Consider the following 21,570-nt stretch of genomic DNA (forward strand, 5'->3'; position numbering starts at 1 on the left):
TATGGAGCTGGCCGGGCGTCATTTTCCTCCCATAGTCTCCAATGAATCCTTTCTTAAAATTCTTAATCATATTCTCCAATACAGCGGTCTTAGATCCACTTCCTCCCATTTTCTTACCTCTGGATTCCCACGTCCCAGGGCCTTCCCAAGAAGCCAATCTACCTGTTTCCACTGGCAGGGTTGTTGATGGGTCACACAGCAGATGGGTACCTCCTGGGGGAGGGCAGAATACGAGCACGCGGAAATCTATATCCTCTTTCTAAAACCCTGTGGCGACAGCTCGGCACGTTCCCTAAGACAGCATGGACACATCTCCTAACTGGCTTTCTTAAACCCTAAGTTCCCTTTCTTTATCGCTGGCATGGCCGTCGACCTGAGTGCTGAGCAGCTATTGTCGCCAACCTAAACCAGTTTCCTATGCGTCTCCCTTCTGGTCCCTCCCAGGGCGGTGATCAGGCCCCCTCTTCCACCCTACCAGGGGGGCTCCTCCCCACCTGAGCGCTCAGTTCCCTTGCTGCTATTCACTATCGGCCAAAGCGAAGAAACCGGGGGTTGAGAGGCCAAATTCTTCCAGAGGGGCTAGGTGCCTTCCCCCCTCTAGGAGATTCAAGCTACAAAACCGCAGGGTGGCCTCAGATGAGACCTGTCTCCTCAAAGCGAGGAGTCTCCCAGCCAACGCATCAAATGTTGTAGCCACACGTTCCGGGAAACAAACTCACTCAGAAGGACAATGCAGATAGTGGAGTGCAGTTTATTACACCGCTGGGCCCAACGCAGAGTCTCCTGTTAGCTAAGGACTCCGACCAGCATTTGTGAAAATCTTTTATACCTCATGTGTACGTGTCCAAACCCACCACCCCAATTTCCTTGAGACTTACATAAAACAAAGGAAGGGTAAATACAGTCACAATAACCCCATTATTCAAGTGTTATCAAGTGTTCGGTGTTCAAACAGTTAATAATCAATAAGCCTGAGGTTACACTCCGATAGATACAGAAAGAATTTATGACCTGTCCGGAGGCAGGGGTGATTAGAGTATGTTTTCTCTCAGGTGATGAGTAACCTGGATGTGATCTTCAGGATTTCCCTGTCCAGAGGGGTTCTTATCCTTCTATTGTCATTTCCATAGGCACTAAGCACAGAGTCCAGAGTCCGTTGGAGAGGTGGCTGAGCAGGATCAGCATGAACAGGCCTAAGATGGGGCCCAGGCCCTATGAATTCCTTCTTCAACTGGAGTGGGTTTCCAGTCCCTTCTCCAGGGGATCTTCCTAACCTAGGGATTGAACCCGGGTCTCCCTCATTGCAAGCAGGTTCTTTACCATCTGAACCACTCAAAAAGCCTCTCAAAGAGCCCCTGTACTTTTCCATCTGTGAAGACCAAGTTTAAGTTCCACGATGAATCCTCCTTAAGTGGTCATAAAACTTTAGTCTAAATAAACCTCTTGTCAAGGATTATCTGACTTCATGGTGTCTATTTTCTATTTATCCTGGGTAGGAGGATGATCAGAGAAATAAAGCAGGCATGGGGAGGGTATCACAGGCTACAGTGGATCACGGGAGAAAAATCTGGGGCAAGCATGGCGCTGACCAGAAAAGGAATGGTAGTGAGGGTCCTGCTGAATAAGAGACTGAAGTACTAGGAGTCTGGGAAACCTCTCTGGGAGACTGGGAAGTAGAGGGATGGAAAGGTTTTGTCTGGTTGTCTCCATTTCACACCCAACCCCGCCTCCTGCCCTGAATCTCATTCAAAATCAGCAGCACCAAAAGACCATGTCTCAGGAACACAGTCCCCCCTCCATAACCATACCTCTCATCCCTTCTCCTATCTTTCTCCCTCCCAGATCAATGTGGGTTCCCCACAAAAAGTACAACCACAGAATGTAATAAAAATGTATTTTTATAAATTCCTAAAATAACATGCATTTCCATTTAACATTTATGAGTCTCATAAACCTTTGCTTTACGAGAGTGATGTCTTCTTTTTTTTTTTTAATTATCAGAGATTATCATTGTAGAATATTGAGAAGTATAGAACAAAATGCAATGATTGGAGGATGATTGTTCTACAATACTGTATTGGCCTCTGTCACACATCAACATGAATCAGCCACAGGTATACACATGCCCCCTCCGTCCTGAACTCCCCTCCCATCTCCCACCCCATCATACCCCTCTAGGTTGTCACAGAACCCTGAGTTGAGTTCCCTGTTCTACACAGCAAATTCTCACTTACTACCTATTTTGCATATGGTAATGTACATGTTTCCATGCTATTCTCTCAATTCATCCCACTCTTTCCTTAAGCTACATCTTCTTAAAAATACAAAACACTGTCCTTTTGATGATCCTTGCCAGGACCCTTACAAGATTCCAGGGAGGTAAGGGGGAAAGAGACAACATTCCTCATCCTTTGCAGGGGATTAAATTGGGGTTCACTGAAGGAAAGGGAGCCAACCAAAGCTTTCCATTTTAAAAATAGCAAAAAATTAATGGTGGAGAACTTTTAAAAGCTTTAATAACTTAAAGGGAGTATGTTTAAATAAAACATACATGTTTCATTATTAAATAAAAGCCATTACTTTTAGAATGAAGTTGTGATTATCTCAGAATACATCTTAGGAAGAATCGAAAAGTGAACCAAGCCTTTTGAGGCTCTTTAAAAGGTGAATTTTTTTTTTTTTTAAGGTGAATATTTATGACTTTAAAGTTTGGGATTTTTGGTTCAGGTACTCCATGGCATTCTGGACCCACTTCTCCTGGGGATCGACACAGATTTTCTTGTTCTGTTTGGTGTTGAATCTGTGGGAGAGAAGAAAATATTAAGGATCCTCTTTGAAAAGTGTGCTTGTTTAATCCTAAACCTTCCAGAACCATCTGCCATGGGATAAAGGGCCTGCAGAGGGAGCAGGGGAGGGGAGAGAGGAAGGGTGGGATGCTGATGGTGAGTGGCTGCTTGTGATGAATCAGTGGAGCCATCCTTGCTCTTGACTCAAAGGAACTGGGATGATCTGAACAAACATCCACACAGAGAGCTAGAGTGAAAATTTCCTGTTGTGAAAACTCATGGATTGGATTGCAGAGATGAAACTCAGTGCAGAGTTCCAGGTAGCTCTAGTGTTGCTTCAAGAACTCTCTCCCCCAGAAATGAAGTTTGGGACTGGGAGAGGGTAAGCTTTGTCTACTTACATCACAGCTTTCTGAGGACATTTGCTGCTCGTGATTTTTCTGTAGCTCTGCAGTCGCTGAATGGAGATCTTCTTTTTAGACATATTAAAGCAGCAGATGGTTGGAATAGAAGCTGAATTGGGGGAGAAGTGAACAGAAAGCATGAGCACTAATGATATGTAGACAATTTTTAAGCATGACTTTGTAAGGAAGGAAATTTAAGAGAAGGCAAAGAAATGTAAGAGATGGAGGCAGAATCTGTCTGCTCTGAGATCCTGTACCTCTGCCGTTGATAGGTGTCCCCAGCTATGCAATAGAGACCCATTGCTACAGGCAAGGATTTGGAAAAAGCTTGGTCAATGCCATACACTCCAACTTTCTCTTTACAAAGAGTTATGTAGCTGTGTCAAAGTCATAATACCATCCACCAGATATTCTCCATTCTCTGCTTTCTGGACACATGATAGACTCGCATTTCTCTGCCACTCTTGGTTGATTAGAACCATTAACTAATTTTGACCCAAAAGTGAGGAGATGAAGTGACAAATGCCATTTCTAAGCTAGTTTTTGTAATTGCCAGTGCAAGACCTTTGAGATTTTTCTTTTCTTTCATTACACTAAGCAGTAATATTCCCATCAGTTGCTCCATCCATCCAGAATCCTGAGTATATGAAGTCAAAGCTCTAGCCAACACATTATCGATGTTCAGTATAGGTAAGAAAATTAACCTTTGTTGTGTTAAGCCACTGATAATTTAGGTTTGCTTGTTACCCCAGTGTGCATTGCCTTATTCAGACTGATAGATACAGTAAATCTATGTCATCAGAGGGTGAAAACATGAGTTATGTACAAACATATAGATATTTTTCCCAAACAGAATCAAAACACATCATCTTGAGAGATTCCCCTGAGACCTCATGCCCTTCCTGTAACCATTGATCTTAAAGGTTGTCTTGGAGTCCAGTAACAATCTGGGGTGTACAATCAAAAGATTTTTTTTTTCTCTCCATCACGGACAAAACCCCTCTCTATGCCCCTAGTAAGAGAAGTCGTTCTCTCATGTGGCCCCATCCTCAAACAAGCGAGGGCACCCAGATCATGGATGGACACAACATTGCTCTCAATGTTCACGTCAGGAAAGAACAGGGGGACCAGTTTAGTGGCCTGGGTTTCTAGTTCTGTCTCTTGCTCTGATTGTGAGGTTGAGGCTCTTCTTGTCCACTCATGAAACCCGTTTTCCCATCTTTAAAATGAGGGAGTTCGCAGCAAGTCTCTGAAGATTCTTGCTGATCTGACAGTGAAGGCAGTGATCAGTTTTCCCGCAGAGAGAGGAGCTTACCTGGCTGAGCCAACACCTGGATGCTGCAGAGGGTGGCTGTGAGCAGCAGACACAGGAGCACTGCAGAGACCTTCATGTTGAGGGGCGAGGTCGACAGCTTCAGCCTGAGAGCTGCTGATTCCTGAGTTTGTCTCAGCCTCTCTGCAGCTCTGGCTGCTCTGTGTGCCTTTTAAAGACAGTGCAGTGTCTGTGGGAGCATCCAGGGAAGCTTTTGCCTGGCCAGGGTCATGAATGAATCATAACAAAGGCAGGTCCTAAATTGCTGTCAACATATTCCAGCAAGTTAACAAGACAGAAGAGGTAAACTAGGGGGTGGGGACTTGTCACATTTTTTTTTCAATTAACCCATGTTTGTGGAATGACTGAGAACAGATGGTAATCTAGAGGGTCATTTTTACAAAGCTCTGCTTTCTCTGATGGAGAAGGCAATGGCACCCCACTCCAGTACTCTTGCCTGGAAAATCCCATGGACAGAGGAGCCTGGTGGGCTGCAGTCCATGGGGTCACTAGGAGTCGGACATGACTGAGCGACTTCACTTTCACTTTTCACTTTCATGCATTGCAGAAGGAAATGGTAACCTACTCCATTGTTCTTGCCTGGAGAATCCCAGGGACGGCGGAGCCTGGTGGGCTGCCATCTCTGGGGTTGCACAGAGTCGGACACGACTGAAGCAACTTAGCAGCAGCAGCAGCTTTCTCTGAAATGAACCTTATGCAGTGGAAAAAGAATCCAAGAGACCGAGGGCATGAAGAGACAAGGAGATTCAAGTACCTTCTCTGGTTCCTATGTTCATGTGGTGGTCTTTAGGATTTCGAAGGTTAGAAAGGGGCACTAAGACTTCTGCTAGGCTTCCATCCAAATGCAGGAGATCTCAGCTACTCTGAACATTTCCAGGTCTCTGGGAACCCATAAACTGTAGCACATGAGAATCTCACCCCCATAATTCAATCTAGCAGTCAGAGAATCTTAGTTCCTTGATAATTTAGTGTCATAGAACATCAGAACTGAAGAGTTCCTATTCCTGTGCAGTCTTTACTCAGCTTTATTGAGGAATATTTGACAAATAAAGACTGTTATGTATCGAAGGTGTACAATGTGATGGTTTGGCATTTATATGCACTAAGAAATGATTATTGCAACCAAGTTAACTCATGGATCCATCACCTCCATCATCACACATAGTTACTTTTCTTGGGTGGGTGGTGTGTGGTGAGAACACTTATGATCTACTCTCTTAGCAGATTTCAAGTATATTGTTGATGTTATTGCTCAGTCTCTAGATTGTGTCCAAGTCTTTGTAACCCCATGGACTGCAGCATTCCAGGCCTCTCTGTCCCTCATCTTCCAGAGTTTGCCCAAGTTCACATCCATTAAATCGGCAATGCCATCCAACCATCTCATCCTCTGTTGCCCTCTTCTCCTTTTGCCTTCAGTCTTTCCCAGGATCAAGGTCTTTTCCTGTGAATCAGCTGTTCGCATCTGGTGGCCAAAGTATTGGAGCTTCAGCTTCAGCGTCAGTCCTTCCAATGCATATTCAAGGTTGATTTCCTTTAGGGATTGACTGGTTTGATCTCTTTGCTGTCCAAGGGACTCTCAAGAGTCTTCTTCAAAACCACATTATATTCAACTATATAATATAGTGTTATTAACTTGAGTCACCTTGCTGTGCCTTAGACCCCCAGAACTCCTTCATCTTATAACTGAATGTTTGTACACTTTGACAACCACCACCCCAGAAATGCAGGTCAAAACCATAATGAGATATCAGTCCATACCTGTTAGGATGGCTTTTTATCAAAAAGACAAGACACAGTGTTGTTGAGATGTGGAGAAAAGGGAATCTCTGTACACTCTTGGGGGGGTGTGGAAATTGGTATGTGCTCTATAGAAAACAGTATGGAGGTTCCTGTGCATTTCTAAACTATTTACTTAGCTGCTAAAGCCTTTGCCAATTGAAATCAAATAGCCAAATCCTGTTCATCAAATATACTGTCATGGATAGGTTGTGTTTGAAGCAGAATGGGTGACCCCCTGCCCTCACAGGGCTTCCCTGGTGGCTCAGTGGTAAAGAATCCACCTGCCAATGATCCACCTGCCAATGCAGGAGATGCAGGTTGAATCCCTGGATCAGGAAGATTTCCTGGAGGAGGAAATGACAACCCACTCCAGTTATTCTTGCCTGGAAAATCTCATGGGCAGAGGATCCTGGCAGGCTACAGTCTATGGGGTTGCAAAAGAGTCGGGCACATTTAGTGACTAAATGACAAAAACAACATGCCATCCTACCCCAAGGATTCAAGGAACACATTTGAAAAACCAGCCATCTAGTTCCTATCACTCCCTGAGCGCACATTGCAGACAAGGTGCCTGATGGCTAAAAACACCAAAGAGAAAAAGGAGACAAGAACCCATGTGTATCTTCTTCAGGCAAAGCATTATGCTCCCTAGTAGAAGATGGTGTACGGGGAAGTCATCATTAGTGGGGTCTTTAATGAAGTCCTTAATTAGAGTCTTTAATGGGGTCACTGTGGTGAATACAGAATTGAATAGTGATATGGAGTCATTGCAAGGCTGTTTGCAGGCTTTTCCTTTACACTCATGTATCAAATTTGTACAGTTACACAGAGAGGTGTATTGAGAAGGACTCTGAGAACTTGCCTTGCATTAGTAGATTGCAGCGATGTGGCTGACTGGTCATGTCCATCATGGGCACAAGATTAAGAGAGTCCCCTTACTGGCCTGCATGGTCTCTAAGCTCCCATCTAAAGCAATTGGAGACCAATTACTTACAAAGAGACCAAATAGAGACCAGGAAATTTGGATCTTCCTTGTTCTTTCCTGCTCAGCTCTGGATGAGGTAGTCTGGTGTAGACTCTGAAATCAGGATCCTGATGGCTTTGCCACTAATGGGCTTCCCTGGTGGTTCAGCTGGAAATGAATCTGCCCACGATGCAGGAGACCTGGGTTCAATCCCTGGGTTGGGAAGATCCCCTGGAGAAGGGAAAGGCTGCCCACTCCAGTATTCTGGCCTGGAGAATTCCATGGACTGTATAGTCCATGGGGTCGCACAGTTGGACACGACTGAACTATTTCACTTTCACTTTCTGCCACTAATTAGCTTTGATACCATGGACAACTTACTAGCCAATCTCTGCTACATTAAAATGGAAATACTAACTATGCCTATCTTAGAGGATCGTTGTGTGAAATAAATGAATATATATATATACAGGCTAAGTTGCTTCAGCCATGTCTGACTCTGTGCAACCCTATGGACTGCAGTCTGCCAGGCTCCTCTGTCCTTGGGATTCTCCAGGCAAGAATATCTAAGTGGGTTGCCATGCCCTCCTCTGGGGGATCTTCCCAAACCAGAGATCAAACCTGCATCTCTCATGTCTCCTTCATTGGCAGGCGAGTTCTTTGTGACTAGCACCACTTGAGAAGCCATATATATATATATATATATATATGGCTTATACATATATAATGGCTATATATTATATATATATATATATAATGTAATATAATAAAAGTGAAGTGAAAGTCCCTCAGTTATGTCTGACTCTTTGTGACCCCATGGACTGTAGCCAATGGAATTCTCCAGGCCAGAATACTGGAGTAGGTGGCCTTTCCATTCTCCAGGGGATCTTCCCAACACAGGGATCAAACCCAGGTCTCCTGCATTTCAGGCAGATTCTTTACCAGCTGAGCAACCCCAGTGCAGTGATTACTGTGTTACTCAGTAAGTGGAAATTCATATATTAAGAAATAGGTCAGATTTTGTTAGCCACTGGGTCCTAGAAAAGGGCCCCGAGGCTGGCCAGATGGCCTTCTCCATGTCTTCTCCCCAATTTTCCCAACTGCTTCCAATGAAAAGCATGTTACCCTAAGGGATGCCTGAGTTACACATGTGGGGGATGTGAGGTCTCCAAAGCTGTGTCAGTATAACAAGTTGGGAACATTCCTGACCTCTAAAGGTGTGCGGTGGATGCAGCTGAGTGCTTATGTGTCCTTAATAGGAATAGTTTTAGAACTCTCCTGAGTGTTTTGAGGGCCCTATGAGCAAATGACTTTACATTTTTGTGTTTCCATCCAAAGGTTTGGTTTGCATCTGAATCAGAGAAACCTCAGTGGGAATAAATAAACCAAAATCGCAAATCATTGAAGTTCAGCAGCTGTTCCGTCCAGCTGCCTGGCTCTCTCACAAGTGGAGGCAGCTTCATTGGCTGCTGTGTCTCTCTTCCTTGGAACTAACACTCAGCAGTGACTTAAGCTGGGTCTGATACTTGCCTCTGGCCTGGAGCCTGATAGATGTGGGGCCTTGGTCAGGAATGATTCTGAGTGATGCGCAGGGCATGGGTTCCCCCAGGCCCCGTTATTGGGAAATCTTAGCTTCCTGTGTGTGTGTGCGTTAGTCACTCAGCCATGCCCAGCTCTGTGATCCCATGGATTATAGCCCTCCTGGCTTCTCTGTCCATGGAATTCTCCAGGCAAGAATACTGGAGTGGATTGCCATTTCTGTCCTGAGTGTTTTCCAAAGAATGATGGATGATCAATGGGCAAGGATCCTGGGAATCAGGGCTCTTTGTTTGTTTTGCAGTTCTGTTCCATAGTTCCTCTAATAATGCAAAGTTATACACAGAATTGAGAGACATTGTGCGTGTGTGCTAAGTCATTTCAGTCATGTCCGACTCTTTGCGAAGCTATGGCTCCTAGAAGTGAACTTTCATTTTATTCCAAAAAAAAAAAAAAGAAGAAATAATATAGAGACCTGAGGCTTGGAAACCAGTAACAAAATCCCTAAGGCAAGGTGGTGTGTTTTAGGCGAACTGATTCTAGAATCTGTCTGGTGACAATTGTACCATAACAAAGCCCTTGGACCCTGGTTTTCCCAAGTGCAAAGCAGGGTCTGCTACCTCTCTTTCTTGGGGCTTCCCAGGCGGCACTAGTGGTAAAGAGCCTGCCAATGCAGGAGACATAAGAGATGCAAACTTGGTCCCCGGGGCAGGACGCTCCCATGGAGGAAGGCATGGCAACTCACCCCAGTATTCTTGCCTAGACAATCCCATGGACAGAGGAGCCTGGTGGGCTACAGTCCATAGAGTTACAAAGAGTCAGACACAACTGAATCGACTTAGCACGCATGTGCACACCTCTCTTTCGCAAGGGTCACTGAGACCAAGTGTGCACTTTTGGAGGAAAACGTTAGTATAAAATGTTAGGAGTATATGTTAACATATAAAGTCTAACATGTCTAAAAAATAGAAAGTTTTCAATAACAATGCTAACTTCTATAATCTATTCAAGCCGCCATATTATTTCACTTCATGTGGGTTGACTCATTGAATCCTCCCAGCAAATATATGAGGTAGGTATTCAAATTAAGTTCATTTTAAAGAGGAGAAAACAGAGACTTATGGAATTCAAGTGACTTCCTTTACTGTGAAATTATTTATAAAAATTTGCCCTAAAAAAAGCCTTTTATATAAAAATCTTATATTTTGATTTGTATTTCTCTAATAATTAGTGATGTTGAACATCTTTTCATATGATTTTAAATCATGTGTATGCCTTCTTTGGAGAAATGTCTATTTAGATCTTTTGCCCATGTTTTGATTGGGTCTATTGTTTTTTTTTTTTTTTTATTGAGCTGCGTGAGCTCAGTATTTTGGTGATTAACCCTTTCTTGGTTACTTCATCTGCAAATATTTTCTTCCATTCTAAGCGTTGTCTTTTCATTTTGCTTATGGTTTCTTTTGCTATGCAAAAGATTTAAAGTTTAATTAGGCCCCATTTATTTATTTTTGTTTTTATTTTCATTATGCTAGGAGGGGAATTGAAAAAGATCTTGCTGTGACTTATGTCAGAGAGTGTTCTGCCCATGTTTTCTGCTAAAGGTTTTATAGTATCAGGCCTTAGAGTTACATCTTTAATCCATTTTGAGTTTATTTTGTGTGTTATGTTAGGGTGTGTTTTAATTTCAGTCTTTTGCATGTAACTGCTCAGTTTTCCCAGCACCATTTATCAAAGAGACTGTCTTTTCTCCATTGTATATTCTTGCCTACTTTATCATGGGTTAGGTGACCCTGGGTGTGCGGGTTTATCTCTGGACTTTCTGTCCTCTTCCACTGATCTGTGTGTCTGGTTTCGTGCCGGAATTACCACAGTGTTTTGAGGACTGTGGCTTTGTAGGTATAGTCGGAAGTCGGGGAGCCTAATTCTTCCAGTTCCATTTTTCTTTCTCAAGGTTGCTTTAGCTCTTTGTGATCTTTTATGTTTCCACAAAAACTATAAATATTTTTTTGTTCTATGTCTGTGAAAAATGTCAATGGTAATTTGATAAAGATTGCTTGAATCTGTAGATTGCTTTGGGTAATATAGCTATTTTTACAATATTGATTCTTCTAATCCAAGAGCATGGTATATCTTTCCATCCGTTTGTGTCATCTTTTATTTTTTTCATCAGTATCTTATAGTTTTCTTTTTCCTCTTTAGGTAGGTTTATTCCTAGGTATTTTATTCTTTTTGATGCTATGGTAAATGAGATTGTTTCCTTAGTGACCTCACACTGGTCAGAATGGCCATTATCAAAAAATCCACAAATAATAAATGCCGAGGAGGGTTTGGAGAAAAGGGAATCCTCTTCCACTGTTGGTGGGAATGTAAACGGTACAGCCACTATGGAGAACAGTATGAGATTCCTTAGAAAACTAAAAATCAAGGTATGAGCCAGTAATCCCATTCCCAGACATATAATCTGGAGAAAATCATAATTTGAAAAGATGCAGGTACCCCAATATTCACTGCAGCACTATGTATAATAGCCAGGACATGGAAGCAACCTAAATGTCCATCAATAGGGGAATGGATAAAGAGGATGTGTTACATATATACAATGGAATATTACTGAGCCATAAAAGGATGAAATAATACCATTTGCAGCAACATAGGTAGACCTAGAGATTGTTGTACTGAGTGAAGTCAGTCAGTCCAAGAAAGACAAATATCATATGATGCCACTTATATGTGGAATCTGAAAAAAAGGCTATAAGTGAACTTATCTACAAAACAGAAATAGAGTTATTGATGTAGAAAGTTAAATTATGGTTACTGAGAGGTAAGAAGGGAGAGGGATAAATTAGAAGATTGACATGTATACACTGCTATATATAAAATAGATAACTAATAAAGTCCTACTGTACAGCACAGGAAACTAACTCTACTCAATGTTCTGTAATGGCTTATATGGGAAAAGAATCTTAAAAAGAGTGGATATATATGTGTATGTATATATGTATATGCATATACACACATATGTATATGTGTAAAAAGCCTCTTGATGAAAGTGAAAGAGGAGAGTGAAAAGGTTGGCTTAAAGCTCAACATTCAGAAAACGAAGATCAGGGCATCTGGTCCCATCACTTCATGGAAAATAGACGGGGAAACAGTGGAAACAGTGTCAGCCTTTATTTTTCTGGGCTCCAAAATCACTGCAGGTGGTGACTGCAGCCATGAAATTAAAAGACTCTTACTCCTTGGAAGGAAAGTTATGACCAACCTAGATAGCATATTAAAAGCAGAGACATTACTTTGCCAACAAAGGTTCGTCTAGTCAAGGCTATGGTTTTTCTAGTGGTCGTGTATGGATGTGAGAGTTGGACTATGAAGAAAGCTGAGCGCTGACAAATTGACGCTTTTGAACTGTGGTGTTGGAGAAGACTCTTGAGAGTCCCCTGGACTGTAAGGCGATCCAACCAGTCCATTCTGAAGGAGATCAGCCCTGGGATTTCTTTGGAAGGAATGATGCTAAAGCTGAAACTCCAGTTCTTTGGCCACTTCATGCGAAGAGTTGACTCATTGGAAAAGACTCTGATGCTGGGAGGGATTGGGGGCAGGAGGAGAAGTGGATGACAGAGGATGAGATGGCTGGATGGCATCACTGACTTGATGGATGTAAGTTTGAGTGAACTCTGGGAATTGGTGATGGACAGGGAGGCCTGGCGTGCTGCGATTCATGGGGTTGCAAAGAGTCGGACATGACTGAACTGAACTGATGTGCATATACACACATATGTATATACAAGCTTCCCAGGTGGCTCAGTGGGTAAAGAATCTACCAGCAGCTCAGAAGACTCAGGACATGCAGGTTGAATTCTTGGATTGGGAAGATCCCCTGGAGGACAGCATGGCAACCTATTTCAGTATTCTTGCCTGGAGACTCCCAAGGACAGAGGAGCCTGGTGGGCTACAGTCCATAGGGTTACAAAGAGTCAGCCATGACTGAAGCAACTGAGCAAGCACACATGTAAATGCATATGTGTGTGTGTATATATATATATATATATATAACAGATTCAGTTTGCTGTACTCCTGAAACTAAACACATTGTAAATTAACTATATCCCAATAAAATTATAATAAATAAATAAAAATAAGTAAAGACCTTATATTGAAAAATTTTGTAAATAAAAGACTCATTTGCTATGTTATCACATATAATCTTTTTTTAAGCAATCAACTTTAATCTTTTGTGCAAAGGATAAATCTGAAGCAATAGAATGCTGAAAGTATTTCCTTGAGCCATTAGTCACAGTAAAGCTAGTCTGTGCTTCAACAGTAACAACCATGAAAATCTCAGTAGCTTATTGTGACAGATATTTATTTTCTGTTTGTGTCACAGCAATATTGGTTTGGGTCGCCTTGCCAAGAGTGCTTTTTTTCTGAGGAGTGACTCTGAGATACAACTGGTTTGTAAATTACAGCCACCATCTGGAACCTGGAGCCTCCAAGTTCACTGAAGCAAGGGGAGAGAGAGCGGATAGATTGTGTAGGATGTTTTTAAGAACCAGCCATGGGCACAGCTTGTATCACATCTGTCTACATCATGTTGACTTTCACTTATTATATGGCTCTAGTCTAAATGCAAAGGAGGCTGAGAAATGAAGAGGAGCACAGGAATTTGGTGAGGGCTAATAGTTTTCATCACAGTTGTCCTTTGCTCACTTTTCCTCAACATCAGTTAACACAAAGTAAGCTACCCCTGAGACAGACAACCCAAAGTCCTACATAGTCAGTGCATCCACCAAAATGTTCAGGACCTCTGGATTTCAGGTGGTCCTCTATGCCAGGTGAGGATATGGAGCTGTTGGGTTGACCAGATAGTTCATTTGGATTTTTCCACAAGATGACTCTAGTAGTGTTTGCTTGTCTTTAACTTCATTTGAAACAATTTTGCTAGGTTATACTGTGACAGCTGTCTTATCAGCGTGCATTAAAAAATATTTATCAAAACTGGTGAGTTTTTGTGTAGCCATTTTAATATTGAAGATGGAAGGGAAAAAACATTTTCAGCATACTATGGTTTATTATTTCAAGAAAGAAAAGCACAACTAAAATGTACATAAAGATTAGTTCAATGTATGGAAAAGGCTACTGTTTAGTCACTAAATCATGTCTGACTCTTTTTTACCCCATGGACTGCAGCATGCCAGACTATGCTGCCCTTCACCATCTCCTGTGATTTGCTTAAATTCATGTCCACTGAGTCAGTGATACCATCTATCCATCTCATCCTCTGTCACCCCCTTCTCCTCCTGGCCTCAGTCTTTCCCAGAATCAGGGTCTTTTCCAATGAGTCAGCTCCTCATTTCAGGTGGCAAAAATATTGGAACTTCAGCTTCAGCATCAGTCCTTCCAATGAATATTCAGAGCTGATTTTCTTTAGGATTGACTGGTTTGATTTACGTGCTGTCCAAGGGACTCTCAAGAGTCTTCTCCAATACCACAATTCAAAACCATCAGTTCTTCGGTGCTCAACTTTCTTTATGTCCACCTCTTACATCCATACATGTCTACTGGAAAAACCATAGCTTTGACTATAGGGACCCTTGTTGGCAAAGTGATGTCTCTGCTTTTTAATACACTGTCTAGGTTTATCATAGCTTTCCTTCCAAGGAGCAAACATCTTTTAATTCCATGGCTGCAGTCATCATCTGCAGTGATTTTGGAGCCCAAGAAAATAAAATCTGTCTCTGTTTCCACTTCCCCCCATCTATTTGTCATGAAGTGATGGGACTGGTTGCCATGATCTTAAGTTTTTGACTGTTGAGTTTTAAGCCAGCTTTTTCACTCTCCTCTTTCACCCTCATCAAGAGGCTCTTTAGTTCCTCTTCACTTTTTGCCTTTAGAGTGGTATCATTTGTGTATCTGAGGTTGTTGCTATTTCTCCTGGCAATCTTGATTCCAGTTTGTGATTCACCCAGCCTGGCATTTAGCATGCTGTACTCTGAATAGAAGTTAAGCAAACAGGGTGACAGTATACAGTCTTGATGTACTCCTTTCCCAATTTTGAACCAGTCTGTTGTTCCATGTCCAGTTCTAACTGTTGCTTCTTGACCTGCATACAGATTTCTCAGGAGGCAGGTCAGGTGGTCTGGTGTTCCCAGCTGTGACTGATTGATTGAACATGTCAAAAGTTGTTGTTGAAGTTTCATGCTGGAGATTTCTTGCTGAACTATGCTCCATGATTGGGTATAACAGTTGAAGTTGACAGTGATCAAATCAAGACATTAATTGAGAACAAATGTTATACCACGTGGAAGATAGCTGACATACTCCAAATATCCAAATCAAGCACTGAAAATCATTTGCACAAGCTTAGCTATGTTCATTGCTTTGATGTTTGGGTTCCACATAAGTTCAGAAAAAAAAAAAAAAAAAACAAAACTTCTTGACTGTATTTCCAAGTTCAATTTTCTACTTAAACATAAAAAAAAAATCTGTTTTTAAAGCAAATTGTCATGGGAAATGAAAAGTGGATACTGTAAAATAATGTGGAATGGAAGAGATCATGGGGCAACTAAAACGAACCACCAATAACCACACGAAAGGCCTGATTTCATCCAAAGAAGGTGGTGTTTATGTGATGGAATTGGAAGGGAGTCCTCTGTTAAGAGCTCCTTCTGGAAAACCAAACAATTAATTACAACAAACCCCAATTAGACCAATGGAAAGCAAAAGGAGATGAAAAGCATTTGGAATTAGTCAACACAAAATGCATAATTTTCCATAGGGATGACGTATGACCTCGTGTTTCCTTGATGATCAAGCAAAAACTGTTATGGCTTGGCTGGAAAGTTCAGATGCTGCAACTTCAGGTTTCCATTATTTTGATCTTTACAAAATTCTCTTAATGGGAAAACTTTCAGTTCCCTGGAAGACTATAGAAGGCACCTGGAACAGTTTTTTGTTCAAAAAAATAAATAGCTTTGGGAAATATGGCAGAAAATAGTGGAACAAAATGGTGAATATGTTGTTCAATAAAATTCTTGGTGAAAATGAAGAGTGTCTTTTATTTTTACTTAAAAACTGGAGGAATGTTTCGGCCAACCGAGTACTTTTTTGTTTATGGAGTCTCAAAGAGTTGGACATGAATGAGCAAGTGAACAACAACAATACTTTGCCCAGTGACCTGTGAACTAAAAAGACAAGCTATTTGCCCCTGATGCAATGCATTGTGTTAGCAGAGGACAGGCTGCTTGCCATCCACACCCTCTTTCATGGAGGGGAAGATGGTGGACGCCAGTGGATATTATTCTGTAGCAGTTCTGCAGTCCTTCAGGCAGAGGTTAGAGGGACTCATCAAATCCCTCACCTTGATGAGGCTCGATTCTGCAATCTGGAGAGCCTCCTTTGTCTTTCTGATCCTGGCTCCTGATTGCCCTTGTAAGGACTCCCCTTGGCCACCTTTGAGGTGGGTGTTGTAGAGGGACATGATCTTCTTGTCAGATCAAGAAGATCAGATCAGATCTTCTTTGACAGATCAAAATGATCTGTCAGTGGCTTCTCTTTTTGTTTTTCCAGTCCACAATCATTCACTCATGGTTTTTATGGTGATAGAGTATAATTCTCTTGATAACTTAGTAGGCTGATACCTTCCCACTCAATTTCATATGCCAGTAACCACAGCCCATGTTTCTTTCTAGATAAACTTATTAAATAGTTTTCTGCTTTCTTCCCTCCCTCTCTCTTTCTCTCTCTCTCTTCCTCCCTCTCTTCTTGATCTTAATGGGGCTTGAAATGGCATGGCTCCAGCTTCAATCTGATTTGTGCCCTAAGTCACTTCATCCAAATAAGAATTTTTTCCCCCTGATTTTTATTACTGGAATCCTTTTACTTTCCTCCCTTAAATTCCTTCTTTTAATTTTTGGAACCCAGAACAGATGGCTTTCCCAATAAACTCAGATCTAAGATTTGGGTACTTAATTATATTTCATTTAAAATCAGTCCATTCTTTTTGAGCTCATCCCTTTCTTACAATATTTTAACAGGTGCAGACAAAAGTACATGACTAATGTATATTTTTCATACTCATTCTTAAAGCTACAGCTTCAACAGACAGGCCCTCACAGTTTTGACTCTTTGTAACATGAACCTCCATCTTTTCAACACAAGATATTAGCTTCTTTGCTGTTGAATATCTAATCAGTAGCACACATTTTAGGTTTCTAATGACAAATCAATGAGGTAGAGTGGAGAGGAGTGTCCTGCGGTTTTCAGGGTACTGATGGATGTTTCCAAGGGTCTACATTTAAAACCCATTTTATTGAAGTAATTAATGGAGTTAACTTCGTGTTATATTAAACTACAATACCAACTCTTAAAAAGGGCGTTACTTAAGAAAAATACGATTCAAATAATTGTACAAAGCTCACATTCTTTAGAATTTTAATAAAATTATCTCAGAACACATCTTGGGAAGAATCAGTTCAGTTCAGTCTCTCAATTGTGTCTGACTTTGCAAACCCATGAACTGCCGCATGCCAGGCTTTCATGTCCATCATCAACTCCCAGAGCTTGTATAAACTCATGTCCGTCAAGTTGGCGATACCATCAAACCATTTCATCCTCTGTCATCCCCTTCTCCTTCTGCCTTCAGTCTCTCCCAAAATCAGTGTTTTTCTAATGAGTCAGCTTTTTGCATCAGGTGGCCAAAGTATTGGAGCTTCAGCTTTAGCATCAATCCTTCCAGTGAATATTCAGGACTGGTTTCCTTTAGGATTGACTGGTTTGATCTCCTTGCTGTCCAAGGGACTCTCAGGAGTCTTCTCCAACACAGCAGTACAAAAGCATCAGTTCTTTGGTGTTCACCTTTCTTTATGGTCCAACTCTCATATCCATTCATGACTACTGGAAAAACCATAACTTTGACTAGACTAGACTATTCTTTGGGGAAGAATAGGAACTATTAATTGTTTCTCAGATGCCAGCTTGGCTTAAGTGCAGGCATGAGTATCAAAGCTTTAGAGTTTGAGGTTTCTTGTCCTGGCATCCTGGACACACTTTTGCTAGAGGTCAGGACAGGCCTCCTTGACCAGTTTGGCCTTGAAGCTGTGGGGGATAGGAGGGCACAGTTAGGTGGAGAACCTTGCGTGTTCAGCCTGGGAGTGTCACTACGGTATAGGAAACATGCCTGGTCCGATAGTCAGGGTGCTGGGGCTGCCCCAGCGATGGAAGAGGAAGAAGGGGACTCAGGAGAAGCAGCTGCTTTTGCCGGCCCAGGGGAAGCCACCATGTCTCTGCATGAAGGAACTGAGAGCTGAACCGATGGCTGGATAGGATCTGAGAGGAGGAAGTCCCTTTATTTTCTTGAATTCTGTTTTCCCATGGGGAAATTTCTAGGCTTGCATTGAGATCAGATCAGAAACCCAGGCGTGTCCAACTCTTTGTTACCCCATGAACTGTAGCCTGCCAGCCTCCTCTGTCATGGAATTCTCCAGGGCAAGAATGCTGGAATGGGTAGCCATCCCCTTCTCCAGGGAATCTTCTTGACCCTGGGTCAAACCTGGGTCTCCTGCATTGCAGGCAGATTTTTTACTGTCTGAGCCACTAAGGAAGGATTGGGTTAGAGATGATTTGAAGCATCTCCAACTCAGTCTGATAAGAACCCTGTTCACTGCACAGGAGAAGAACTCAGGACCAAGGGCTGAGTGTGAGCAGTCATGGTCCACTCACATCACAGCTTCCCAGGGACACTGGCTGCTGGTAATTCTTCGGTAGGTCTCCAGCTTCTGGATAGGATCTTCTTATTGGTGAGTGTAGAGCAGCAGGCGGTTGAACAATTAATTCCTTCTGCAGTAAAACAACAAAAGAAAGGTGATTTAGGGTGTGATCTTTCTGCTTATAAAGTATAGAAAATCATAGAAGGAGGAGTCAAAGAAAAGGGAAATTGCTCATCCTAAATCCAGTGGCTGTGCCCTTTCAGATGTTCCTAAACTTTTGGTCTCACTTGCATGGACTATAAAGTAGGAGAAAAACTGATGACAACTCTGGGCTGACATGCTTGGAGGAACAAATAGAACATTACAGTTCTTTAGGGCCAGGGGCTCTCAGCTTTGGGTCGCCTATTAGACTCCAGCTAATCTCTGCTCCATCGCGAGTTTTCCTGATACCCACTGCCTCTGCAGAAGCTGTGTCTCTTAAGTTCAGATTCTGGTCTCCTCCACTGCCCTCCAACATATCTGGAAATACTTTGCACACCGACTGCTAGAGGCCCCCTCTTTGATATTTTGGTCCCCAAACACTGCTGAAAGGAGCCACAGGAGTAACTGCACTGAGATCATGTTTCCCAAGCTGGTGTACAAATGCAGAATTACAAAGAAAGGCAAGGAGAGATAAGAAAGCCTTCCACAGTGATCAATGCAAAGAAATAGAGGAAAACAACAGAATGGGAAAGACTAGAGATCTCTTCAAGAAAATTAGAGATACCAAGGGAACATTTCATGAAAATATTCATGGGCACAATAAAGGACAGAAATGGTATGGACCTAACAGAAACAGAAGAGATTAAGAAGAGGTGACAAGAAAACACAGAAGAACTGTACAAAAAAGATCTTCATGACCCAGATAACCATGATGGTGGGATCACTCACCTAGAGCCAGACATCCTGGAATGCAAAGTCAAGTGGGCCTTAGGAAACACCACTATGAACAAAGCTAGTGGAGGTGATGGAATTCCAGTTCAGCTATTTCAAATCCTGAAAGATGATATTGTGAAAGTGCTGCACTCAAGATGCCAGCAAATTTGGAAAACTCAGCAGTGGCCACGGGACTGGAAAAGGTCAGTTTTCATTCCAATCCCAAAGAAAGGCAATGCCAAAGAATGCTCAAACTACCACACAATTGCACTCATCTCACACGCTAGTAAAGTAATGCTCAAAATTCTCCAAGCCAGGCTTTAACAGTATGTGACCCGTGAACTTCCAGATGTTCAAACTGGATTTAGAAAATGCAGAGGAACCAGAGATCAAATTGCCAGCATCTGTTGGATCATCGAAAAAGCAAGAGAGTTCCAGAAATCTATTTCTGCTCTATTGACTATGCCAAAGCCCGTGATTGTTTGGATCACAACAAACTGTGGAAAATTCTTAAAGAGATGGGAATACCAGACCACCTTCCCTGCCTCCTGAGAAACCTGTATGCAGGTCAGGAAGCAACAGTTAGAACTGGACATGGAACAACAGACTGATTCCAAATAGGAAAAGGAGTACGTCCAGGCTGTACATTGTCACTCTGCTTATTTCACTTCTATGAAGAATACATCATGTGAAATGCCAGGCTGGATGAAGCACAAGCTGGAATCAAGATTTCTGGGAGAAATATCAATAACCCCAAATATGCAGATGACACCACCCTTATGGCAGAAAGTGAAGAAGAACTAAAGAGCCTCTTGATGAAAGTAAAAGAGGACAGTGAAAAAGTTGGCTTAAAACTCAACATTCAGAAAACTAAGATCATGGCTTATGGTCCAATCACTTCATGTCAAATAGATGGGGAAATTATGGAAACAGTGAGAGGCTTCATTTTTGAGGGCTTCAAAATCACTGCAGATGGTGACTACAGCCATGAAATGAAAAGACACTTCCTCCTTGGAAGAAAAGTTATGACCAACCTAGTTCAGTTCAGTCACTCAGTCATGTCTGACTCTTTGTGATCCCATGAATCGCAGCACACCAGGCCTCCCTGTCCATCACCAACTCCCGGAGTTCACTCAGACTCACGTCCATCAAGTCAGTGATGCCATCCAACCATCTCATCCTCTGTCGTCCCCTTCTCCTCCTGCCCCCAATCCCTCCCAGCATCAGAGTCTTTTCCAATGAGTCAGCTCTTCGCATGAAGTGGCCAAAGTACTGGAGTTTCAGCTTTAGCATCATTCCTTCCAAAGAAATCCCAGGGCTGATCTCCTTCAGAATGGACTGGTTGGATCTCCTTGCAGTCCAAGGGACTCTCAAGAGTCTTCTCCAACAACACAGTTCAAAAGCATCAATTCTTCGGCACTCAGCTTTCTTCACAGTCCAACTCTCACATCCATACATGACCACAGGAAAAACCACAGCCTTGACTAGACGAACCTTTGTTGGCAAAGTAATATCTCTGTTTTTCAATATGCTACCTAGGTTGGGCATAACTTTTCTTCCAAAAGTAAGTAAGTGTCTTTTAATTTCATGGCTGCAGTCACCATCTGCAGTGATTTTGGAGCCCAGAAAAATAAAGGCTGACACTGTTTCCACTGTTTCCCCATCTATTTCCCATGAAGTGATGGTACCAGATGCTATGATCTTAGTTTTCTGAATGTTGAGTTTTAAGCCAACTTTTTCACTCTCCTCTTTCACCTTCATCAAGAGACTTTTTAGTTCTTCTTTACTTTCTGCCATAAGGGTGGTGTCATCTGCATATCTGAGGTTATTGATATTTCTCCTAGCAATCCTGATTCCAGCTTGTGCTTCTTCCAGCCCAGCGTTTCTCATGATGTACTCTGCATAGAAGTGAAATAAGCAGGGTGACAGTATACAGCCTTGACAAACTCCTTTTCCTATTTGGAACCAGTCTGTTGTTCCATGTCCAGTTCTAACTGTTGCTTCCTGACCTGCATACAGATTTCTCAAGAGGCAGGTCAGGTGGTCTGGTATTCCCATCTCTTTCAGAATTTCCCACAGTTTCTTGTGATCCAGACAGTCAAAGGCTTTGGCATAGTCAATAAAGCAGAAATAGATGTTTTTCTGGAAC

General features: G+C 42.3%; 1 protein-coding gene across 1 annotated transcript; it reads right to left on the minus strand.

Annotated features, from left to right (window-relative positions):
* Positions 1 to 1,780: 1,780 nt before the first annotated feature.
* CCL11 (chemokine (C-C motif) ligand 11) lies at positions 1,781 to 4,678 on the minus strand. The gene is given in 3 exon segments (NM_205773.2): positions 1,781 to 2,800; positions 3,188 to 3,299; positions 4,506 to 4,678. Coding segments are annotated over 3 exon segments (294 nt in total). The 5' UTR covers positions 4,582 to 4,678; the 3' UTR covers positions 1,781 to 2,694.
* Between the last annotated feature and the right edge of the window lie 16,892 nt (positions 4,679 to 21,570).

The sequence above is a fragment of the Bos taurus genome, chromosome 19, assembly GCF_002263795.3.
Source record: "Bos taurus isolate L1 Dominette 01449 registration number 42190680 breed Hereford chromosome 19, ARS-UCD2.0, whole genome shotgun sequence".
NCBI lineage: Eukaryota > Metazoa > Chordata > Mammalia > Artiodactyla > Bovidae > Bos > Bos taurus.